The following is a 25458-nucleotide window of genomic DNA, read 5'->3' on the forward strand; positions in this document are numbered from 1 at the left end:
TTTAATTTTCCTGCAGACGGAGAACGTCCTCCCGGGCCGTGTTGCAGCTGGGGATCTCTGCCAGCGTGCGCCATCCTCCGCGGCACGACGGGGGTGCAGCGTTACTACGTTATTAGCTCCGCGCTCCTCGCTACAGCTTTTTCTGAAATGCGCTCGCTCCACTGTTATTTAAAACCCCTCCATTTCCTGGTAGACCCTGGCTGAGCAGCGACTGTAACTGCTTTTCATTTCGGCATCGCCGCAGCGCTGCTCAGCCCAGCCCTCCACCAGAAACCATGAGAGCGAGCGCGCCGAAAGGCAGTGGGGAAACGAGAGCCCAGGTCCTGCAGGCGACGAGCTGCTGCGTTTTGGAGACCAGAGACGGCCAACGTTTGCAGATGCAGCTCGTTTTCCGTCATTTTATCAAAACCATCCAGCAAATGCCAAGCGCTTCCTGCCCGCGGTACCGGAGCAGGGCYGCTCGCTGCCTCCCAGCTGCAGACGGGGCCAAGTTACGCAGCGGAGCGAGATCTCCGAGCGATTTTCCACCTCATTGAAGGATCGCAACCTCAGCACAAAACCAGAGCCTGCCTAATGACCGACGCTCGCTCCATTACGCTCGGCAGCAGATGCCTCCCCTTGCGCCATCCGGCTCGTTAGGCTCCGCGCAGACGGGAAACACGGTCGTCAGCCAATGCCCAGTCCCACGCGCTGGCGCAGGGAACATCCCTGGTGCCAACGCTCACCGCGCCGGAGCGGGGCGCTGGGACGTGCCCGTCCTCCGCGGGGGCCTCGCGGGCCGCTCGGGCGCAGGGAGCTGGCAGCAGCGCGGGGCTGCCGCTGGAAGGAGCGCTCCAGAGCGGAGACGTCCCTGGGCAGCCCGGGGCATCCGACACAACAGAGCTGCCAGGGTGAAACCGCTGCAGGATCATCCCAGGAGGCAGCTGAGCTGGTGGCGTCACCCTGTGCCCGGCTCTGGATGCCACCGCAGCCCTTCCCAGCCCTCCGGTGCGGCACAACYGTGCAGGAGCGCGGCGGCTCGCAGGAGACGTACACCACGTTCTCTGCGTCCAGGACATCAGCAATTACATCCTGTTTACTCAGGGCTAATTGCTCCCTGCCTTGCTGGGCCTCATAAAACTCCCGCTCGCGATGGCTTAGCCGGCCCGGGGGTGGCCAGCGGCTCTGTGCGCCCRGGACGCTCGCCGCCGGCTGCCTCCCTCCTGCTGCGCCGGGCAGCAAACGCAGACGCCCGCACCGCCGGGGAGCCGGCGTCCTGCTCCCCCGGCTGGCACTGCAGCGGACCCGGGGGGGGGGATATCGGCCCAAAGTAAGGCCCTTCTGCCCCCTGCTCCGCCCCAGCGGCCGCCCCTCGCTCGCACTCCTCTGCTGAATTTACCARCCCCCCGGGGAGGGACCCTGCGTGCACCTCGGCCGCCGGCCCCGCTGCAAGCCCCAGGGCACCCCGCTTCCGCAGGGGGCCGGAGGGCTGCGGCTGCTGCAAAAGCCACCAGCCCCAGCACCAAGCCACGTCTGCGGTCCCCAGCACCCTCCTGGGCTGCCCCGGCCCCCTGCCACGCAGCGGGACACTTCACCGCGTGATGCTGGGGACGGGGGACGCAGGTGACACAGCTCCCACGGCAGAGACTGGATAGATCTCACCAAAACTCCACGGGAGTTTTGATTAAAAAACCCTGCTGCCTGCTGGGATTTACTCCTCCCACGTCACCGGAGGTGCCTGTTGTGCCCGAGTAATAAAAATGGGCAACTTCCCGCCAGACTCTTGCACCGCAGACCTTTAACGGGCTGCAGCGATCCTAACCCGGCAGAGAAATTAAGTCTTTTTGACTGAGCAGGGGGCAGAGATTGGAAGTGGCTTTGCGATGCTGAGGAGCAGCTTCACTCCCACGTATTTTCCTCCTGTCTCTGGAAATTAAAATCTCTGCTCTCGTGCAGAAAGCACCACACCACCGGTGAGGCCCCCGGGAAGGGGCATGCTCCGCCGGGGCGAGGGACGGATGCCAATGCCACAGGGACAACCGTGCGGAGACGAGCCCACGCGGGAGATGAGCCCGTTTCCCCCATCCACCTGCAGTGTTTCTATGCAGCCACCCTGCAGCACGGGCCAGCGCACGGCCCCGCGGAGCATCCCCCGTGCCGAGGCCCGCGGTGGCTCCCCGGCGTCCGGCTTCCCTCGCAGTTCAAGCCTCAGCCGATGGGATGCAAAGGTKGAAGAGACACGAGGGGAGCACCTCGTTCATTAAATCTGGCAGTGCTAATTTACTCGGAGCAAGTTTCCCAGGTTAGGCTGCAATTATACACAGCATAAATTTGCTGCTGAAGTGAATCCGTCACCTCCCTTATTTGCTAGGGAAGAGCAAACATCTGCACGTCCTCCGGCGTCTCGGAAGCAGACCCGCTTCCAGACAGGTGCTCAGCATTAATCCCACCCTGTTTGGAAACGGCGACAGCTCAAGTCACCAGCATGGCACCCTCGGAGGCAACCGGCCTCCAGCCTTGCCGGCCGCCAGAGCCGCGGGCATCCTTGGCCGAGCGCTGGGGCAGAGCCGAGAGGTCGGGGCCCTGCCGGGAGCTGCCTGCGAAACCTCACCGGGAAAATCAACTAAACCAGCCCGGAATCCCCCCGCGCTGCCTCAAAACCGCGGGGACGGGCGGGAGAGGCGCCGCACGCACCTGGATGTTGTCAAACGAAGCCTTGTTGGTGACRTCGTAGAGCAGTAACAAGGCTGCGGAGAGAGGGAAGGTCCGTTAGCGCCGGCGAGTGCCTGCCGCGGCGCCGGGGCCGTGACGCCGCGACGAGGGGGAACCGCGCGGGGAAAAACCGCGGCGTTTGCCCGGGGCAGCTGACGGCAGGGCTGCGGCTGGCCGCGGCCGTCCTTACCGTGGGCGTCGCGGTAGTAAGCGTGCGTGACGCTGCGGAAACGCTCCTGCCCAGCCGTGTCCCAGATCTGGAAGGCACAAGCGGAGGGGAGAGGTGAGACACAACCGAACCTTTGGAAAATAAATATAAAACCAAATAGCACACGGTATCCCCAGAAAGCGCCCTCAGCGTTTCCCTTTTAGCAACAGTCCAGGGTCTGCTCTGTTTGCACGCGATTCATTTGCAGCAGAGGAGGGCACTTACAGGGACAACAACAGGAAAAGTGACAAGCGCAATCAGTATTTAAGAGGCACCTCCTGGTTCTCCAGCCCATCTGACCGCAGAGACGCCGGCGCGTGACAAAGGGCTTACAAGGCAWCCTTAATCGGAAAATCCATCCTCCAGATGGATGCGCGGGGACCCGCTAATTTAATTCATCAGTTTTTAATGCAGCGATATGTTTCCAGAGCGACACGCTCCTATCGGGGGAAGAACGGCACTAATGTCGTTATTTAGCTTCTGGCAAAGAGGTCGGAGAAACAGGCGGATCTCAGGGGGCCGGAGGAGCGCGGGCTGCTGGCAGGGAGCGCGTCTCGTTAGGGGACGCGCGGGCGGCCTCCCGGCCCCGCTCTCCCGCCCTCGCGGCCGGCGTGGCTTCGAGCCTGCAGAGCGGGCCCTGCACAGGCCGCGGCTGCGGTTTCGAGGAGCCGCGAGCCCCGTTACTTCTGCAGTTCGGAAACCAGGAACCCGCCCAGAAACCCCAGGCGGAAGCACTCGCGGCCCCACTTCAACCTCAGCTGCTCCAGTCGCCGCCTGCARTCGCCGAGCGATAACGAGACGGACCGGGCTGACGCGCAGGGCCAGCTCGGAAAATCATCTCCTTCCTTGGAAACGCRTCGGCGCAGCCCTCGCGCTTCCCCCGGAGCAGAGGCAGCCCCAGGGCTTCAATTAGGCTCACTTGGAGGAGACGGAGCAGCCGAAACGGCTGCTAAGGCGATTCCCGCTCCGGGGAGAGCGGAGGTGCCGGGAGGGCTCAGGGTGGGAGACGCGACGGCAGCTCTGCAAGCGAAGGATCGAGATTGGCACGACCTGCTCTGGGGGCTGCTCGTTCGCGACGCCCGGCCCGAGCCCCGCAGAGGGTTCGGCCGAGCCCCCGGGGCCCGAGGGGGGCGAGGGAGCTGCCACGGCGGCAGCGAGCCGCGGGAAACCCACCTGCAGCTTCACCTTCACCCCATCCACCGTCAGGACTTTGTTCTGGAAGAGAGAAGAGAAACAGCGATGAGGGGAGAGCGCGCTGCCCGGCGGATCGCGGGGTGCATGCTGGCTTCCCGCAGCCGGCGGGATCCCCTGTGCATCCCTGTGGCCGGCAGGAGCAGCGGGATCCCCTGTGCATCCCCACAGCTGGCGGGATCCCCTGTGCATCCCCGCGGCTGGCGGGATCCCCTCCGCATCCCTGCGGCCGGCGGGAGCAGCAGGATCCCCTGTGCATCCCCGTGGCCAGCAGGATCCCCTCCGCATCCCCGCGGCCGGCGGGAGCAGCAGGATCCCCTGTGCATCCCCGCAGCCGGCGGGATGCCCTCCGCATCCCCGCTGGCGCCTTGTCCCTACATCCTGCCATCTCCTTGGCCGGGCTTTTACCCCAAGGCTTCAAAAACGCCYCCACCAGCAAAGCCACACGCTCGTTGGCGTCTCCCAGGGAGCTTTCGTTCCCGGTGCCCGCAGGGGAACGTCACCGGGTCCTTCCTCCTCCTCCTCYGCTTCTCGCACGCACACGGGGCAGGAAAACCACGGGCACCTTCCCATCCCGCATCACCACGGAAGGACTCGAACACCGTGCAGCCGCAACGAACCGCCCCACAGCCGAGGAGCGGGGCGGCACGCGGCACCGACCCAGCATCCCCGGACCGCAGCGAGCTGGGGGCATCCCGGTCGCGGCAGGGCCGTGCYGGGTGCTGGGGGCCGAGCGTGCAGCGGCTGCACCCTGCGCGGGGAGGGACGCCCACTGCCTGCTGCCGGCCTGCATCCGGCACCCGCGCAGGTGTTGCATTTATTCATGATTTTCTCTCCTCGTTTTTAGGCTTGCGTAACCCGCTCACGCCGCCCGCTGGAGCGATGCGCGGGCGGCTCAGGGAGACGATCGTTTCCTACGCCTGCTGCAAGGTACACGTATTTGGATGCTTAAATCTTAGCACGATGCTGATTTACAGGTTTGTGCGCGGCTCAGGCTAGAAGACCTCTGGCAATAAATTAACGAGCACCAGCATCCCGTCCTAACGGCCTTCAAAAGACGCAGCTAACCACTCCGTATTCAGTTAGCAGCTTAAAAATAACTCCTCTTCCTGCCATTTTTACCAGGGTTTCTCCCAGCAAGCACCGGTTTCTCTCTCTCAACCTTTTCTCGTTTTCGATCCGTCCACCGGCTCCTGGCACGGCTCCCTGTCCGGCGGCTCTCCGGGGCGTCCCGGCGTCCCGCAGCGCCGTTGCTCCATCCCTCCCAGACAGACGGTATCGCAGCACATGGGCCGCACTACTATTGCTAATTTTTGAGATGCTGCATTGCTGTTCTCACTTTTAAGATGCGGCCTCGCAGTTCGCGTGCCCGGGCTGCTGCACGGTGCTTCCTCGCAGCAGCCCCAGGCGCTCTCGGGCACGACGAACCGGGCGCACGGAGCCGTAACTCCGCGCGGCTCGGCTGCGGAGCCCAGTGCTCAGTGGAGCCCTGCGCCGCGGCTCCCGGCACGTCCAAAGCCTTTCCGCTACCTCAGAGCGGTTCTGACCGAGCCAATGCCGCCCTCTCCGCCCATGCAGACCCCGGCGGGTATTTACCTGTTTTACGTAACTACTGAGGACTCTTTTCTTTTTTTTTTTTTTAAAGCTCTTGAAGTCCTTCCAGACCGGCAGACGAAACAGCCTGGAAAGGCGCCTTTCCAAAATGAATTTGCTCCCCCGCTTGGACAGCWGAAACTGCATTATAGAAAATAACTCGTTTTTCCCCATTTCCCGCTGCGAGCTCCCAGACGTGACTCTCAAATCATCCGCTGGGTCAGCCGAGCGTTGCCGGCTGCTCGGATCCTCACTCTGGTTTTCAAAGCCAGCAGGAAACTYCTTGCAACTGCCTGGAGGAGCCCTGCACCTCGCGGGCGCCGGGGCCGCTCGGCAGCGACCGGCGGCCCGACGAGCTGCACCGAGCCGATCGAAACGGGGCCTGAAGAGGAAGCGGTCCCGCGCCGTGCACCGCGCTCTCCCGCGTGGAGCCTCTCCTCAGCGTCTCCGTACACGCAAACAAGCGGGAGCCATCCAAGAGCGGCCCCGGCACGCCAGATGCTCTCTGCGGCTCCCCCGCAGCGGAGCCATCCTCGCGCGCCGCATGCAAACCTGCAGCAATTACCAGGCGCCGCGGGAGGCCAGCACCGGGCGCGTGCCGCCATCCCGGCACAGCGGCCGCCGGCGGGATCCTTCGGTTTTATTTTGACGTTTTTAATTAGGCCAGAGGTAGCAGCTCATCTGCCGCACGTCCGCGCTCGCGGAGCGGCAGGAACAAGGACGAGCAGGAGAGGCYGGGAGCGGCTGAGCGCGCTAAATTTACCCAGGCTGCTAAAGCAGGCCCGGGGGAGCGGGAGCGCGGTTTATAAATACCTCCCGAGGCAGCAGCCCGGATGAGGGAGCGGAGCGATTCACCGCCCCGGCAGCGGTAAAAATAGGAGCGGAGGCCGGCGGCTGGGGAGGAAGGCCGAGGCTGCGAGGGGAAGCGCTGGTGGCATCCTGCCCTCCAACTCATCCTGCCTTCAAACTTTTTTTTTTTCCCAAAGGACCATGTTCCAGGCAAATACTAAGAAAGGAAGGTGTTATTCAAATGCATACATGCATACGCACATGCACACGCACACACATGCACACGCACCGAGCGGCTGCAGTGCAGCTGCGAACACTGCAAACCAAACGGCGCTGAGGGCCGGCGGAGAGCGCCGACGGTCCCCAGCACTTTGCAGCCTCGCCGGCCGGTCCTGCAGCTCGGCAGCGCCGTGATGCCGCGGGAGCACCGCGGTCCGGTCCGGCCCCACAGCGCCCCRCTGCCCTTGGCTGAGGATTTCTCCCCACGCACCGCTGGGCCACGACTGGGCAGGAGGCTGCAGCATGTCGGGGCTGCAGGGAGCGACGAGGATGCAGCGAGCCGGGCCTCCCTGGGAGCGAAGGGGCCGAGCTTTGCCGCTTTCRGCCCCAGGACGCAGCGAGACCCGCGCAATCGTGGGCGAGAGCAGCTCGGCGGCACGGCGCTGCAACGCGAAAGCCGGACAAGCGGAGCCGGCGCTGCAGGGCGCTGCGCTCCGGCTCTGCGCCGTCCCAAACCAAACACACATGGGCGACCGGAGCTGCCCATAGCAGAGCCCAAGTCTGGGACACAGCCTGAAATAAATAACCCCCCCCCAAGCCAACGACCAGCCAGGCCCTGGGCCGGCAGCCCTAAAGACACCGTCTCCGGCYGCCTCCTGCCCAGGGGGAAATTCCCTGCGCCCAGGACCGCGATGAGCTTTACGCCAAACGCCCCCTCGCGAGGGACGAGCTTCGCGCCCAGCCCGGTGGCCCTGTCACTCCGGGTGTTTTCTGCCGATTAAAAATGGAACAGATTCAAGGACAAAGTCACATTAAGCCCCTCCAGTCTTATTGCTTTCCACAAAAATTCATTAAAGGCAGCAGGAGGGACCTGAATTACGGGTAAAGCAGGGCAGGTTTTCAGAGCGCCCGCCACCAAGCCAGGGACCGCCACGGGCATGGCCCCGGCTGGCTGCATCCGGGCGGCCGCGAGCACCCGCTGCCGAAGCGGCACCCGGCCGGCCGCACGAGACGTGATGCATCAGGTGCCAGCACGCGTTTGCTGGCAGACTCTAAAGAGTTGGTAAAACATCAAAATATCAAGAGAGGACATTGTTGGGGTGCCRGAGCCAAAACCCTCAGACTTAATCTGGCCAAAGCACCCTCCATAGCGAAGATGCGCGCGTTTTTAACATGTGGTTTGGCCGAGGAGTCGGAGCAGCAAAGGGAGGGTGTGGAAATGGGCAGGCAAGACGGCAAGCGGTGCAGCGGCCACGTCGCAGCGGCCACGTCGCAGCAGCGTGCAGAGCCGGCCCCGTCGCCCGCCCCCACCCGGGAGGTCCCCAGGAGCGGGGCAGGCCCCGGCACACCGGCTCCCGCCGGAGCATCGCCTCCAGCGGCACCCGGAGCCCCGCAAGGCCGTGGGTCGGGCAGCACCGGTGCAAAGCCCTGTGCGCCGCTTCGCCCCCGCCCGAGCCTCGGTATCGCTAATTCAATATCCGCATGTGTGTAATTTGCCTGGTTTAGCATGTAAAATACTTCACAATAATTGCACGCTTTTTTTCCAGGATGGCTGCTGGCTTCTTCTTTTTAATTAGCCCTGCCGCGGGCGAGGGGGGCGTGCACCGCCGCGCGAGGGGTAACGCCGCGCCGGGGAGCGGCGGCTTGCCAAGAGCTCCGCGAGCGCCGGGGAGCAGCGGCAGCCGGCTCGCGGACTGCTGCAAGGCGCCTGGCGCTGGGGAGGCGGTGCGGGGGCCGGCAGACGCTCGGCGAGGCCAGGCGCAGGAGCCGAGCCCTCGCGGCAGCCCCCGAGGGCCGGGGCCACGCGCTGCAAAGCGCAGCAGAAGGGCTGCGCTTCGCCCTTCGCAAAACGGCAGGAGGGCGCCGAGGGGCTCCGTTAAATGAGCAAAAAAGCCTTCCCGGCTACGACGGCGCAGGCAGCAGCTCTCGCCCGGCTCCTCCCGATCGGCTCTTCTTTAAGTTAGCTTAGTCGCTGCAAAGAAGCAAAAATGAACGCGAAGGTTCCATCACGGAGCAGCCGCAGCTGTAAACAAACAGCTGGGCACAGCCAGTTCCTACTAAATATTTCATAACCGAAACCTCATTGCTTGATGAGAAAAAAAAAAAAACAATCCGTATTGGCAGGCAAAGGTAATTTCTTAGAGAGACAGGCAGCTTGCGGCCGTCTGGAGCGTGACAGCCGGAGTCGCCGGGCGCAGGCAGGCGGGCGGCTGGGGCTGACGTCTGCCGCGCCGGCGAGCCCGGCCCCGGGCGCCCGCCGGGACGGCACAGCCGGCGGCACTGCTCACACCCCGGCACGTTTCCTGCGAGAGCCACCGCTCTCGTCCGCGAGCCGATCTGCAAACAGAGGGTTTCGCTGTTTGGCACGTTCGAGCCGGGAACCCAGGCGCCGGCTGCAGCTCGCGCTCGACGCCGGGGCCCGTCGCCCCCCCAGATACGGGAGGGATTTTGCTCCCCGCAAGCCAGACCCGAGCTGGGAACCCCGCGCTGGGGGTGAGCCGGGGGCTGCAACGTCTCGCCGAGACTGGAGACGGGGATAACGGAGAGGCTGGGGAAGCACAGCCCTAACGCCCGCCACGGAGCGGCACGGAKGCGATGCCGGCTCGCGTGCCGGAGCCCATCCGTGTCTGCACCGCCCGGCACGCAAACCCCGCGCTCCCTGGGCCTGGAGCCAGGGAAGAGCTTTCCCGGACACGTCTCCCATCCAGTTTGCACACGCCGGGCTCAAGCAAGAGAAATTAAACGCTCCGTAGAGTGCTTCATTAAATCTGCGTCTCCGACTGCGGCCGGGACGCCATCCGTCAGCGCGAGAGCGGCAGGGCGTGCAGGGAAGGCACGGCACCGGCGTTCCTCATCTCCGGGGAGCGAGGAGCAGCCGCCGCCTCCGCTCGAGAGCCGTCTTCCCCGGTGCTTCGGGTTGCCTGCTCGGTGCCCGGGAAGCGGCCGCGCTCCCGGTTTTCGGCAGACCCCGCGCCGGTGAGGAAAACGCGCCACGTTTCCACGTTGGCTCCAGGAGCTCTTCATCCGTCTGGCGCAGGATTGGCGATACGCCGTGACCGCCGGTGCCTTTGCGGGGGCGCCTGGCACCCAAAATACAGGCCACGGCCGGCAGACAAACCCCCCCCCCCCGGAGCAACGGCACGTGTCCCTGCGCCCGCTCGCTGCGGCACGGCCTCCGAGGTGGTGGCCGATTTCTGGAGCGGCTTAATTAAAAGCACAGCTAACGGCAGCAGGATTCACACTAATTACCACTGACCTACATTTTAAGCGGGGGGGGGGGGGGGGGGGGGAGGGAATACTTCAACCTAATTAAAATCTGGAGGAACAGCGAGGAGGTGCGGACCTGGGCGCGGGAAAAGCAGATCCCACGGGGTCTCGGTGCGAAACAGAGCAGAGCTGCAGGGCTAACGCTTGCAGAGTCCTGTTTTCCCGTGGGGATCGACCCGCCGGGGTGCAGCCAGCGGCATGGCCTCGAGGCCGAGATGTGCCCGGCCGGACAGGGCAGGGAGCGCGCGGGAGCCCTGCTAATGCCACCCTGCACCCTGCACCCTGCTCCGGCACCGCCGCGCTGGGTCAGGCGCCTCCCGGAGAGGAGGGGACGGTGCTAGCGAGGTGACGCTCAACTCCCGCGCGCGTTCGAGCCTTGCCAAGAGCCGGCTCCCGCGCGTCGGACCACCAGGAAAGGGTTTTAGCAAAGCAGGTACGGAGCAGGCGGAGAAGTCGCAGCCCAATTAGTCCCCAAGCCCCGTCCGCACGTTCTGGAGCACTTACCCACCAAAGCGCCTCGTGTGGCTGGATTTTCCTCGGAAAGGAGAGGCGGGATGTTCTCGCTCATCTGCTTCACGGCCATTCACGCAAAAACAACGCAAGCAAGCACAGGTCAATGGCAAAACTTGGGTGCAAAAAGGAAAAGCATGGGGAAAGGCAGCGAAGCACCAGGCAGAAGGGGCTTCCTCCTCTTCCTCCTCCTCCTCGCGGTTCGGATGCGCAGCGGCACGGAGCAGGCAGCGACCCTGCCGGCACGGCAGCCCCAAACAGGGACACCCCGGCTGCACCGTTTCGGGAGGCCACCTCCAAATGCCGCAGAGGAAACGCGCAATAGGCACAAGCTCCCGCCGCCCTGCCCCAGGAACGAGGCAAAGAGCCTTTTCCCAGCTTCCTTTTTTTAAGGACCTGTAGTTCAATTCCATGCTCGCTGCCCTCAAACAACACAGCTGGCTTTTTTAATTAACCCATAATAAGCATCCAAAGACAAAAAAGAGTCATGTTTCAACGTACTGCAATATGCAACACGCTGCGCTTGCACTGCGGCTCCCRCAGGCAGAGAGCAGGGGTGTTTTGCCGTTTATGATTTGTTCCTAATCTTGCCTAGTTTAATACAATCGAGGCAATATTCACAACATGCCACCTGCTACACAGCAGCAGGCAGCGCAGGCTGTCCGCGACCTTAACTCCATTCCAGGCGTTGCAATCCCATGAAAGCAGTTTTTACATGCCGTTTTCACTGGGGCTTTGAAAGTGTTATTAAATTTTTTTTTTCTTTTTTTAGCAGGAGTTGCAACAGAAAGCCCAGAGCGCCTTTGTCAGAGGAATAAGACGCTTCCCAAGTTAAATAATCCTTCGGATGTGAGATAAATAAAGTCGGAACCTTGCCGAGGYAGAGAAAATTGAATTACCCGGTGCAGACGGTCCGCGGGGAAGGGCAGCGTTTCCCYGCGGCTCTCACGGACGGAGCGGCCGGCTGCAGCCGCGGCACAGCCCTGCTCCAGCCCCGCATCCCGCCCTCCTCTCCCCGTTGCATTCGCAGAGATTAACTTGTTAGCGGCTTTTCTTTGGCGAATTTAAGTCCYGCCGCTCAGCAGAGCCCCGCGTTAGCGATGAAGCGAACTGGGAGCGGCTGACGCGCGTCCCGATTGCTCTGCGGCCCCGCTAGCGAAGGCTGCAACCCAAATCCACCGTCAGCTATCAGAGACGGCTCGGAGTCAGGGCTCCCAACCTCTTCTCAGCTTTTCACGCATTAGCTCGTTACTTAAAGCCTTAAAAATTAAATCGGATACATGGATTAACTTGGTGTGCAATTAAAGGGACAAAAATCAAAAGCTGTTTGCTGAAACCATTCAAGGCTTCAACGTGGGAAAAAAGTTAGATGTGGCTCCCCGACACATCTGAAGAACGCCGGTTAAAATTATAACCTCAGGCGTGCTCAGCATTGCCGCCGGGAGAGCATCTCCCCCCAAACAGACCTGTGCTCCCCGTCACGGTCCGGGTAAGCCGGCGCGTTGCATGGCCCCGGTCCGCGCTGCACGGAGTCACGCGGCACCAAACGCACACGAAAAAGCGGAGGGGAAGAAAGCGGAGGGGAAGCGCTGCTGGACAGCGGGTCCGAGCACTGCTGCTTCTCCTGCCGCCTGGAGCTCCCTTGGCCACGGCAAAGCCTCTGGTGTTTAAAGCCTGAGCACCCAGAGCTCAGCACCGCATCCCTGTCGGCACGCAGAGCGCTCCACTTCGGCCGTGCCTGCGGGCAGATACTCACGCTCCRGCGCTATTTTGGGAACGCGAGCGGCTGCTGCAGCACGTTGGAGCGAGCCGGGTCGCGAGCTGCACGCGCCGGAACCACGGAACGCCGCGTTTGGCGACTCTGCTTTGCAGCCAGCCCGCGTCCCRCACGCGCCGTCCGTAACGAGCAGGAGGGCGAGCTCCTGCGGAAGAGGGGAAAAAATATTGCATGAGAGATTATACATCAAAAATGACCAGCTATGGAAAACGGATTGAGGATCAGTATGGAAATCTGCCCAGAACAGTAGGACGCGGCACAAAATTTGCTCGTTAGAGCACCGAAGTTTCCCCCCGCGYGCGTGCTCCCGCCAGCGAGCTGAGCTGGCAGCTCAGCACCTTCCGTGGCTGCAGCAGGCTGCCGAACCCGGGCTCGAGAAGCAGCTCCCCGCTTCGTTCTCGTGGGGCAAACAGCTGCCTAAAAACTCGGTCCCTCAAGCAACCAAGTTGGGTGATTTTTGATGYTGAGGGAAAATAGAAAAAAATCAAATTACTGCTCACTTCCAGCCCRGGAGAGTCGTTTTGGCAGCTTCCAGCACGCAGCACAGTTTCACAACAGAGCAACAAAGCAGGGAATATTATATATTTTAGGGCCACGAGGGGCTCCTGCCCCGTCCCAGCCAGCTCCCAGCGAGCCGGGGTCGAATTCCCACCGGCACCGGTGCGAGCCAGCCCGCACACCACGCTGATTTTATTGCACTACCTGAGCACATCACCCAGCACAAACCACTCCAACCCGCTGAACACACACCGTCCCCTCCCGGGCYGGAAAGCTGCTCCGAGCAAAACCGCTGCCAAGTCCCCAGCGGCCGGCAGGGCTCCCGGCTTGCTTTTGAGCAGCGAAGGCGATAATGAGGTGCAAATTCTGCCAGTTTGGCTCTTTTGCTCAGAGCTGCCRCAGGCCCTGCTTTCGGCAGGGACGGTGCGCCGTGCACCGCCTCAGGGAGCGGGCGGCCACCGGACGGCAGTAATGTCCGGCATTAAACACGGATCGCCCGCGCAGGCTCCCGCGGGAGAGGCAGAGGTTGCTCGGATTCGCAGCCCTGCGTTTCTGCTGCGGATGCAGAAAAGGAAGAGCAGGAGGCCGACGCTACGCAGCAATCTGCGCTTTTGACATCGAGATTCACTGGGAGTGATGAATAGCAACTGGGAATAAATGTTTAAGKGCTAGCACCTTATCAGCTCTTCTCTCGGCTGCGCGCTAGCTTTCAAAGCGGTTTGGGCCGGGCTGGTCTCGCCATCACCACCGCGCAGGGAAGCACGGGCGATGCTCCTCGAAGCGCAGGCAACATATGCCGCAAAGCTTCCTCGTGCGCGGCCTCCGAGGAGGGAAGAAATAGCTYGCCGATCGGCCCGCGCGTTAGCAAAAAAGGGTTTCAGAAGCACAGCCCGTGCAACGCAGGAGATGAAACAGCTCCGTGCCCGGGCAGGGGCGCCGGGCGGTTGCACCCTGCAGCTATAGATAKGGATTTCAGCCTTTTTCCCAGGACGCGCGCGCCGCCTGCCCGGCCCGGGGCCGCGAGCACGTGTTTTCCAAAGAAAGCCACGCTCTGCTTCGCAGCGGGTCCCGGGAGCAGCTGGAGGGCGCACGCCACGCGTCCCCCCTGCTCCCGCCGCGCCACCGCCAAGGCCGGGGCTGCATTACTCACCCGCTCCATCTTTTTTTCTACTTTATAATAGAACGGGTATTTTTAAAAACATCCRTGCTCGCTTCTAAACCAGGCAACAAAGGGGGCAGAGACGGCTCACGCAGCTCCGCGCCAATACGGAGAGTAAGTAACTGGGTGCTCAACATGTTTATTTTCGTTTCCTTCATCAAGGACATACTGCACAGCAACGCAGAACAGGGATCTTTACAGAGCATTTACTGCGATACCATTTTTCATTTACCGTGCGCAGAGTGCCTGTCAGCACTGCAAGAAAGAAGAAAAGCTCATCAATTAATGCTGTACGGAGACTTGTTTACTCTACTCCTGGGGGGAAATAAAACCTTGCATCAATTTTTATGCTAAAGCAGCCTGTCCCCGTCAGGGTGCTCTGCTTTATTTAATGCTCCCATTACGCCCGCAGCATCATCCCCCCGACCGCCTCGGGGGTTTGCACCCGCGCCATGACGCCCAGCAATTTGGCCTTAGTGAGACCCGGCTGGATTCACCCCAAAACCCTGTCCAAACGACGGGGTGGCCCCGCTGCTCCGCCATCCCCGTGGGGACCGGGGCGAGCTTGCACCGCGCACCAGCGCCCCGGGCTCCCGCTCTGGGGCCGACGCGGAGGAAAACAAAGAATAAAACCCCTCGTAAGCTGCCGAGCAGAGCGGAGGCAGATGGGCTGCTGGAGCAGCTCGTGCCTGTTCATTGCGGCTTTTCCGCTGCCCCTGCTCCAGCAGCAGCTCTCCGCCGCGGCAGTAATTGCCTGCTTGACGCCTCCGCAGCAGCAAGTCCCCGAGCGCCGCCGGCACTCGGCTGCGGCAGCCCGGCCCCGCTCCCGCTCCCACCCCGGCCCCGCCGCCTCCAAAGACGTCGCTAAACAGCGCAACCATCCCGGAGCACCGCAGGGCCTCACGGATGCATCCCCCAAAGCCTGGCTCTGGCTGCCCATGGTCCCAAACGGGGTGCAGCGCCACYGGGGCCACGAGACCTCGTCCCCTGCGCGGACGTTGCTGCAAAACCCGGGGACCGAGGCCATCCAGCGAGCCGCCTCCTCCGGGCTCCCAGGTTCTGCCTCAACCCCGTTATGCCTGGGACCAGGGTCCCGGGAATCGCGTTTTAAGTGCTGCAGCAGCCGTCCCGCTCCCAACGCACAGACCCCCCCAGCTCAGGAGGAGTTTAACCGAGCCCGGCCCCGGAACAGCAGGCAGCGGCTCGTTTCACCGGAAGGGARAGTCACCGTGCAGCCGCTGCCAACGCCGCCATCCTCCTCCTCRGCCCTCACCCAGCTGAGCAGCCCTCGGGCACAGGAAGCAATCAGTAGGGATTAATTTTTCATGGCGTTATGCTGGGTCCAATCATTTTCCATTTGGCCTGAAGAATATTTTAATTCGGTTTCTGAGCTACAAAGCCAGCCTTTTGCAGAGAGCCTCATCTGACCCCAGCAAAACCTCCGCTATAAAAATATAACTTCCCTTGACTTAGTGGATTCACTTTGCCTGGCTGAAGGTGCCCCTGAAAAGGGCTCTCAAGCTCTGGCCACCGAGACCACCCTGCTTAGCACGGCGCATGCGGCTAGTTGTCTTTGCAATGACAGCCCGAGGCACGGCCCGGGGGAAGCCAGGCTGGTCCGCGCTGCAGGGCCGGCACCGAAACAGAAGGAAACTTTCCCAAAGTTTCAGACATCACTTTGCAATCCAACTAACAAACAAACAAACAAGCCAGGTCTGAATATCCAGCAGCAAACATCCGAGCAGCACCTGGCAGTAACCGAGTACCTTCTGGAGACAACTTTGCACGCAGCCTTGTTAAATAGCACTTCTCATCCCTAAAAAAAAACTCCCCAAAGATCTGACAAATGAATCTGCAGCTTTTTATCACGTAGCCGCACAAACGCACACATCTTTCACCTCCAGCTGAAACACCAGGCAGCTCTGGAAAGTCAGGTTTTCTGCTTGGTGGGAGCACAAGTCCAGCCAAATCCTTAAAGGAAAGAATTTAGGGAAATAAGAGCGACTAAATGGTTATAACCAGATTTTTTGAAATCTGTGCAAGTCCATTAAAACACTGGGAAGGACAGGCAACGTGTCTTGGCGCTCCRCCGAACCCCCAGCCCATTTCTGCCGTGTCCGGAAACGGATTTGTGCTGCAGACCAGGTGAAACCTGCTCCGCAGTCCATTTGCTTCCCAAAGTCCWGGTGAGGGGGTTTGAGGTTTCGCCTCATCCTTGCTGCCGAGCGCTCTGCTCCGGTACACACCGATGAATCCACCCAAATCCTGCCAGCAGCCGACAGAGGTGCAGCTGGCACAGCAGCCTCAGCGCTCCCCGCGCCGCTCCCCCCTCCTCTCCGTGCAAACCGCAGAAGAACAAGCCCAAATTAAGCCTCGCGGAGATCTCGGGATAAGCGGAAAGTGTGCCTTCACCTTGGATTTACCTCTGCAAAGCCACAGAGGCGGCAGCTCAAAACCACTCACTGCTTACACAAAAAACCGGCAACACGAGCTCTCGTGAATGCTAACGCGGGGCACAGCGCACTACTGAATGTCAGCCTGCATTTTAATTAAAATCGGGACTTTGATCTTTGAGAAGGTTTTTCTTCTGTCTAGCGATAGCCCCCAATTCCCGCTTTTTTAGTGCAGGAGGAGCAGACTCTCTGCAAGGTTGGCTTGCTCCATGCCACAGCCTGCCCGCTTCTCTCAGCTCTGCTAAAATGGGAAACGACGYGGAAAAATCCCTCGGCACCCGTGCTGCACGGAAGGGGAAAACTGGCTTTTAGGAAGCAACTAAACCCTCGCTGCTCCGTCTGCCCATACCTGCCAGCGTCCCCGGAGCCCAGCGGCACCGAGCAGGCGGGCAGGGAACGGCGCTCGCGTTCCCAAATAACAATTTTTAAGATGCACTGCAATAAGTCAAAGCCAGCCTTGCAGCACAGCTCACCAAAGCAAAGAGCAGCCAAGGATCCCAAAGGCTTCGCTTCCCTCCCAGGGAAGGGCGCGCCGGCCCCGTGCCAGGGACACGGCTGAGCGCAGCCCGGACAGGCGCAGCGCGGCCACCGCGGGAACCGCTGCAGCCTGGTGGGCAAATGCAAACGGAGCCCGGCTCCAGGGCGGCAAACGCACGTTTTATCGGCTGTCGCTAGCCAGAGCGAAGGCGCGCAGCYGGCTGCAGGACGGGGTCAGGCCGTCTCTGGGATACGCAGCAGCTGTCCCGTTTTTCTACAGCCGAAGCGCAGCTCCGGCATGAGGACAGGCCACGCAGCAGCGCGCGGCTCAGCAGCTCCCGCCAGCGCTGTCACGGGCCGCTGGCTGCTGCCCCAGCCGGAATCTGGGAAATCCAGGAAAACCGCTGCAGAGCGGAGCAGAGGTCTTCATGCACACGTTGGTGCAACACCTGCAGAAACACGGGATGGGCACCAGCCTCCGACGTGCTGTCGGCGAGGGTGGCTGTGTTGCCCCGAGCCGGCACGCTTCGCCCGCGGGAAGAGCGGCCGCTGCACACGAGCGAGCGGCAGCTGCTGGGCAGAAGGGGACAGAAAAGAGACCAGCGCAATGCAAAATAACGGCGTGCTGGCAGCAGCCTCCCTTCCCCACCGCCCCGCTCGGCTGGGGCACCGAGTCCAACGCCGGCAGCCTCTCGACAGTCTATCGCTGGCACCTCGAAACACCTCGGCAGCAGTTAGCAGMGATAATCCCGACTGCCGGGTGCAGGAACGCTGCAAGCTGCTTATGAACGGAGGGGGGACACGCCGGCTCGGCGGCGCCTGGCCTGAGGGACGGGGAGAGGGAGCCGCTCTGCCACAGCTCGGCTCCAGTGCTGCCCCGGCTCCGGCACCACGCGGCACATCTCCGGGATTTGGTCTCATCCTTCGCTCCTCTCCTGCTCCTCCTTTCCTAGGAGGAAAGCTTGGTTTCCTGCTTCCCGGAGAACAGAGAGGAGATTGCCAACTTTCACCTGACAAAAAGTTACGTCTGCAGACACAAAAAAAATACCCCGAACCAACCTCAAAGCCATTCTGCAAGCACACGTCATTGCTGAAAAAGAAAAACTGGTGCCGTAAGTGCAGAAGCTCCCTAGTAAAAGTCAGATGAAAAGTTCTAGAAAACAGCAATCAAGCCGTAGCCACAGGGCCGCTGCCGATGCGCTGCACGTGTCGCGCCGCTGCTCCGGCAYGCGCCCGCCCGCGCAAAACGTGCCCCCGCGACCGCAGGGTGCCGAGCACGCACCGCGCGGGCGGCACGCCGCTCCGCACCGCCGAGACCCGCTGCCGTAACAGCCCCGAATCAGTCAATCACCTTCCCCAGAAAGTGGCAGCTGTTGAGTCAGCCGCAGCGAGGGATCACGAAGGCTTTCACTGCTCACGGAGGGAGACGATCCTGCCGGGGAGGCTCCGAGCCCCATCTGCYGCCGGGTCTGCGTTCCCAGCTCCTGCAAAGGCAGGTCCAGGCTTCTGCAGCGCGGGTGTCCCGCGCCCCGTGTCCCRCTGCGGCGTGCCCGAAAAGCCGCAAGGCACCCCGCTGGGGCACGCGCCRGAGCCGGGCACGCGCCAGAGCCGTGCTCCAACGGCTGCCGCCCGGATGTCTCGCAGAAGAGCTGCGGAAGGGTTTCCAAACACGTGCAAGTCAGCAGGAAAATACCTAATTGCTTCCACGTTTGCTCAAGCCAGCTTCCTTCCCCAGGTGACGCACAAGAGGATGCTGAGACACAGATTTTGGAAGAAACAGTATAATTACACCCAATTAAATAAAACCCATCCGCTCGCTCTCCCAGCGCGCCCGGTGAGGCTGCATGGTGGAGGGGCCGTGAGCCGGGTAGGATGGCCAGGGAGGCGAAACAGCGAAAACCTCGGCACCGCACACCCCAAGTCCCGGATGCCGGCTGGGCCACCCAGCAGCCTTTGGCACAGATCCGGCCGGCGGCAGGAGGGAGCCCTGGGGCGTCGGGAAGGGTAGAGCCGCCGGCAGCCGCGGAGAAGAGGCAGGTTTGCTGCTTTCTGTGCCGGGCTTGCAGGAGTAGCACGCCGGAGACTGCAGAGCAAAGACACTGCCTGCTCCGCTCTCCACCCTGCTCAGAGCGGGAGACATTTGGAAACCCTTTTTTTGCAAATAAAACTGAACCAGAACCCACAGGTGGTTGCCTTCATTTTTGTCCCGCTAGAACAGCCCTTGGAAGACCCAAACGCCAGCTAACGATTGGGGCTGAAGGAGCCAGGGTCCTCTGGAGAGGATTTGCACCTCCGAGCCGAGCCGCGGGGATTCGTGCCCCGGGAGCGCCTCCGCTCGCTGCTCTTCCGCTGCCGCGTCCCAGCTCTGCCGGCCCCGGGGACCGCGAGCCGGCTGCGCCCAGGAGCCGCCCGACCTCATGCGCGCGCTAATCAGGAGGAAAAGCACATACGCCRTGCGTTAACGCTTGCTCAGGAACAAAGTTATTTTAGGCGTTGTCAAACGCTTCTCACATTAATTCGTGCGCATTTATACACACGGCATGTTAATGGGGCTGAGAAAGCTCTGCCTGAACGAAACCCCGCAGCAAACTGCATCAAAGAGCCGGGGCGCAGGCAGCCGGGCACGTCGCAGCCCAGCGGCGGTGGCTGCCCCGCGAGGTCCGTGCTGCACCGAGCGCTCCAGGTGCGGCTCTGCGGCAGCATGCCAGCAGCGGTGCACGTGCAGCCGGGAGCGTTGCCGGTGCCAGTGCACGGGGGGAAAGCAAAGCCCGCTCATCCAAAATTTGTGATGCATGCTCTCCTGGGAACGCTCTTCTCTGGTCGGCTTTCAGGGACCATTGATTCCTGTGCGTCTGAGCAAGCCCACGCCAGCGGCGTAACGACTTGCACCRCCTCCAAGATCCGGCTCCGGCTCCCTCCCGGCAGTCTGCTGGCCCGGCACGCTCCGGCGCCCCTTCACCGTGGTGCAAAACCCCGCAGGGCGCGTGACGGAGGCGGAAAATAAATGCACAAACTGCRACTGCTCCCCAGGGCTGCACCGCAGCCCCGGTCTGCGGCGACACGGGTCTCCCCCCAGCCCGCCCTGCTTCCTCCTCCCGCAGGCGCACGCCGCGCCGCCGCCAGCACATTTGCAAGGTGCCGGCGGGCGGCTGCAAAGCKAAAGCAAAGGGGTCCGGCCCCGTGGCCGCAGCTCCCGCTCCAAAGGCTCTGCCCGTCCTCCCGGCGGGAACGCCGCAGGGAGACCGGCGCGGCACAGCACAGCACGGCACACTGGCCCCCGAGCGMCCGCGTCCCCGCGCTTCCCGGGCGCGGGCAGAGGCGCGAGCTCCTGCCGGGAGCCGCGTGGGCTGCCCGGCGCTCCTGCCAAATCCCCGCTCGGCGCTAAAAAGAGAGGCTGCGAGTAGCAACAATCCCCCGGCGCTTCCGCCGAGGCCCGCGGCAAGCGCGGCTAAATAAAAAGCRTCGAAGCCGTGGGAGGGAGCGAAGACGGGTTTCCAGACGGCGGGATGGGAGAGCGAGCTGCCGGGCGCGCCGGGGCGGCAGGGAAATGCCGTTTTCCCACGGCGGCGACCCAAGCGAGATGGCTGGCTATTCCCCCGCGGTCCGAGAGCCGAGCGCGCTTAACGCTGGGGGGGAAAAAAACCAAACCAAACCCAAGGAACTTGGCCCCCACGGCCAGCGCGCGCGGAAAAGGGGCCGAACCGATGCCGAGCTGCCCAGGTCCCTGCTCGGTGCTTTAACACCCAACCAGCCCAAATCCGTGCAGACAGGGATGCCCGTCCGGAAACCAGACGTTCATCCGGAAACCTCCTCCACAGGGAGGTCCCTCAAGCAGTGGTCTTCTCTGCAAACTCCCCCGTAACGGCTTTGCTTAATCGTTAATCCAGCCGGAGAGCAGGTAGTTTTCACTGTTTGCTCGTGTTTTCCTTAGCCATCGGCTCAGAGGAAGCGGCGAGGCAGGCAGGTGCTGCCAAGGGGATCTGCCGGTACCCAACTGATCGGAGGGAAACCGAGCTGGGAAATGGAGGCCAAAGGCCGAGCATCCCTGCTCTGGCCGAGGTGCCGGCCAGCGCCGTCCGCGCGCTTCCCGCAGAGGGCCTGGAGCCTCCAGCAGCCTCTGGCGCTCTGCTTTGGGGCGGAAAAGCCTTAATAAGGGGTGGTTTTACGGGCTGGGGCAAAGGACACCGGAGAGAGGATGCCAACACCTCCGYGGGCRCAGGGAGAGGYGCCGGGCAGCCTCGGCCTCGAGTGCCTTCCGCTAACCGGGAGCGGAGAGACGCAAGCGAGGGCGAAGGCGGGGGGGGGGGGGGCTGGGAAGCGTCGCGGCCCCGCAGCCGGCTCAGCGCCCCGGCGCTCGCGGCAGGCCGCCCTCGCCCTTCCCTCTTCCCCCGCAGCCGAGCGGAGGACCGTGCGACACGGAGACGTCTAAAAGCCCGGCGGCTCGGCGGAGCTCCGCTAACAACAGCCCGAACGCCACAAAACGGCGCGCGTCACGCAAGCTTCTCCCTCGGAGCGGCCCTCACAGGGCCCGTCAGCGGGAGGGGGGGAACGCAGCCCAGCGGTTTCCATGGAGACGCCGGCGTAAGCGACGCGTGGAAAGCGAACGCCTCCATTTCCCGAACGCGTCGCTCGGGCGCAGGAACGTCGCGGCTCCACGGGGTCCCAGGGCTGCCGCAGAAAGACCTTTTTTTTTCTCRCCGCTGAACCGTACGCAGGCGGCGTGTTTGCGTTTATTGCCCCCTCCGCCCGGACACACCGTCTCCTTTAACGTTAACGTCCCCCCCCGGGCTCCGGCCCTTCCCTAGCACCGGCTTGGGAGCCCCCCCCCCCCCCGGGAGAAGCCCCACGAGGCGCAGGAGCTTCCCCTCGCTCCCGGCCGCGGGATGCTCCAGTCCCCGGCTCGGAGGGGTTTTGCCCTTCGGAGCCGTCTCCGGGCAGGCGCGTCCCCTCCGGGCGAGAGACCTCGAAGGGTATCCGCAAAAAATCGGGCGAGAAACAAGCCCGTCTGCAGCCGTGCCCGCCCGGCGTCACGGCGCTCCGGGACACGCTCCGCCAAAAGCCTTTAACGCTTGCTGATTTTTTAAACTAGTCCGTGTCCGCGCTCGACGTGCACCGAACGCGTGAAAGTCCAGCCTYGCTTCTAGGAGCGAATCTCGACGCTTTTCAAGCTTTGGCCTAAGCCCTTCTCTGCAGTAAGCCCCACGATACCGTCTTTAACCAATTCCGCCCAAAGAGGCTTGTGCATTTGGGATAACAACTAAGCCAGGTTCCCGCGCGCGGGTCCCTTCGGCAGCGCGGAGCTGCTGCCCCGGCCGGGAACGCAGACTCGCGGAAGGGGAGCGAGGCCCCTTGCTTGCCCCCAGGCTCCTCCTTGGCCGGGACTCCTGCGGACCGGGACACCCGGAGTCACCCCCCAAAGCTGACGGAGCACCAGCTCCTGGCAGCTCTTAGTTACGACTGGTGAGAAATAATTTTTCCCATGCGTGTACAAACATGAAATATTTGCTGTTGTTTCTGAGAGGCTTTGCAATCCCTCAAGGCGATTATCCGGTGCTTAGCTAGGATTAAAAACGCTCCATGCCCCTGGCAGACAAGCAGAGCTGTATGGATCGTACCGGTCCTCCGGAGAGCRCTTGCAGCGCGAGCGCTGGCAGCTCCGGCCCTCTCGCAGGGAGAGGAGCAGCAGCAGGCACAGCCGCGTCCCCGCTTCGCCGGCGCCCGGCGCGGTGCAGGGAGCTTTGCTGCTCCGGCAAAGCCCCCTCCACTTGCCAAACCCTTTTCCGCGATCCACGGCAGCAGATGGCCGTGAGGCATCCCGCCGCTCCGGCTGGCGGCGGCGCGAGGATGCGCATGCACACACGCACGCGGCACCTGAGACCCCACTGCAGCCAGAGCGGCGGCACGGCGGGATGCCGCGGGTTCGCCCTGGCATGGCCGCGCAGGACCGGCGCGGTGCCCACTGCCCCCCGGGGACGGCGCCTACACAGTATTTAGCTTCCTAAGGGCAACGCTGCTGCAGGTAAACAAGCGCTTGATCTTCAAATTCCCGATTACCATAGTAACCCGCATCCCTCCTCGGCGCCAGCCAAGGACGAGTGGACAATYGCTCAGACGTGCAACACGCTGGCAGCGCTCGCGGACTAGAAACACGGTTCGGATGCACTTGGATGGGATTTTTTCTTTCTTTTTTTTTCCCCCTCTCTTTAAAAGGGAGGCAATCTGGCAGGGGCTCTTGCCGCTCGGAGCTTCGGGGCACAACGAATGCCGGGCCAGGCTCATCGCTGCCCTGCACTAACGCTCGGCGTTATCATCGCAGGGCGCCACAGAAGCCCTGCGCGCGGGGTATCGACCCGTAACCTCCCCAGCTCAGGTCTCTCTCTCGCCCTTTTGCAGGTCAAAGGAGGAAAGCGGCTCTTTCGGAAGAGGACGAAAGGGAGGGAAGCTGTCCCAGCGGCCGGGCGACGCTCCGGCGGGGACAGCTCCCACCCATGCCAGCTCCGGGGCAGCGCAGCCAGGCTGCACGACGCTCCCGCTGCTGCCCTCTCCCTATTGCCGCAGCTGCGGCAGCGCGGGCAAGCGCAGTTGTACCGGCCAGCGCGAGCTGCGCCAGGGCAGCGCCAGCACGGGGATTTCCTTGCTCGACACGTTAATCCATTCCTTCAGGTACATATTTTGCAACGCCCTCCCCAGCGCCAGCCAAAGCCAAATTGCTGCACACAGCACTGTGCCTCCCGCTGCCCGTCACTCCCAGGGGGGAGTCCCCCGGCCGAGTCCCCTGCCGCCCCAAACATGCACCGGCGGGACGGCAGCGCTGGCCAGCCCATGGCGCAGGTGCGCGGCCGCCCTTCCCGCTGGCCGAGCCTCCTTCCCTCCACGCTCAGACAAAACCCCAGTTCTGCGCGGCCAAACTCAACATTTTATCACAAATAAAAAGCAGATTTAAGCCAAGTTTATGCCACCGAAGATCCAAATCATTTAGCCTGGCTCTAACGCCCATTTAGATGTTTTACAGGCGGTAAAACACTCCCTTGCAGCCCCAGCACCCTGAGCAGCCCCGGATCAGCCCCGCCATGTGCCGGAAGCGGCCAAGGCGTCGCGGCTCCCGCATGCCCGGGATTGTAGCACCGCCGCTCCTCTCCCGGGCGAGGACGACTGTCCRGCTCCACGCGGGCGCCAGGCACCGCGGGGCGGCCCTGGGCACCTCTTGGCACGGGCGCCCTCCCGCCGGCGCAGCAACAAGGGTTTTGTGTGTGGTGGCTGCACCATCCCGCTCCTCCTGCGCTGATGAATTCCCGCTCGCAGCAGAGCTCTTGGGCACTTYCTGCAAGAAACTCCAAAGCCCCATCACCAAATTACGGCCAAACATCGCCACTCGTGCAACTTTACGCTATGCAAAGCAACGCTTCCCTTCCCTGAGACGGGCAACCCTGCAGGGAGAGGCTGCTGCGGGCGTTGCAAAAATAAAGGTGAAAGAAGGGTGACGAGAGGCCAGGAGGAGSGGGAGCACCCGCGGGAGGGCAGCACCTCTCCCTGTGCTGGGGATGGCACCGTCCCTGGGGAGCCGCTTGTGCGCCGAGGACAAGAGCACATCAGCCGGAGCAGGACACCAGCCATTTGCCCAGTGCACCCCGGCTTCCACCGCCTCTGCAAGGGGACGTCTTAATTAAAACACACGCATCCGGACACCACTTTTCAAGTGTCTTCTGCACCACTGTGCAACTTGCCTGGAAAAGAAGTTAAAGCATTACGAAATTAAGCCATTCTGGTCAGACACTGAAGGGCCTCGGGAGCCAGTCGGCTTGTGTTCTCCACACACAGAAACAAGCAGATTTGCTTTGGATGCTCAGCGTGCAAACGGACCGTGCTTTGTTTCAGCCCTGGGGCGGGAGAGGCCGCGTCTCCTGCCAGGACGGGGTGAGCTGCCTCGGAGGGCAAGGCACGGACGCAAGGAGCCGCGTCTTCGCCCGGATTGCATCCCCTCTGCTGCCGACGGTCCCGGCCACTGCCACGAAGAGCAGCGCGAGGCTGCCAGGAGACCGCCGCCGCCGCCGCGTCCTCTTCCCAGGCGGGTCTGGACCGCGAGCGAAGCGGCACGGGGGGCCGACGGGTCTCGGGTGGGAGAAGACAGGGCTGGCACGACGGAGACGAGCCCCGTGGCAGTCAGCAGAGCCGCCGGCACGCGGACTCGCCAGCTCRCTCCCATCGGCCTATTTACGGGAATTGCATTTTCCGGTTCAGTCTCCAGCGTGTTGGTCCCCATCCCTATAATGGGTTTTTAAACGGTCTCGCAGCTCTAACGGGGAGAAGCGCCTCCGCCAGCAGATCCACAGYCCCGAAGCAGGTTACAGCCAGCAGCTCGGTGGTTTCCTTCCCTTTTGCCAGCAGCTCCTGAAGGTGCTTTTTAACGCTGCAGCGCCCGAGCAGCCCGGAGGACCCGAGGCTGCCTGCCCTCCGGCGGAGCTCATTAAACCTTTTATTCCCACTAGCCTGGAGAGAGCCGGACCCACGAGGACCCTCCCAATGGCGGGAAGGCGCCGGGCAGCAGCGGCCGTGGGGATGGAAATCCCACCGCCGCATCTCCGCCGCCCAAGCCCGGCTCTCGGTTTGCATCCGCAGYGGAAGAGTC

At 62.7% G+C, this 25458-nt stretch overlaps 1 protein-coding gene across 1 annotated transcript in view; it reads right to left on the reverse strand.

Annotated features, from left to right (window-relative positions):
* RAB26 (RAB26, member RAS oncogene family) overlaps positions 1-25458 on the reverse strand; it is a 39135-nt gene that overhangs the window by 4603 nt on the left and 9074 nt on the right. The window contains exons 3-5 of the mRNA XM_026085756.1: positions 4073-4114; positions 2882-2948; positions 2674-2726 (exon numbers count right to left, since the gene is read on the reverse strand). Of these exons, the coding sequence (XP_025941541.1) occupies positions 2674-2726; positions 2882-2948; positions 4073-4114 (162 nt within the window). The remainder of the gene's footprint in view (positions 1-2673; positions 2727-2881; positions 2949-4072; positions 4115-25458) is intronic.

This window comes from Apteryx rowi, unplaced genomic scaffold (assembly GCF_003343035.1).
Source record: "Apteryx rowi isolate R43461 unplaced genomic scaffold, aptRow1 scaffold_119, whole genome shotgun sequence".
NCBI lineage: Eukaryota > Metazoa > Chordata > Aves > Apterygiformes > Apterygidae > Apteryx > Apteryx rowi.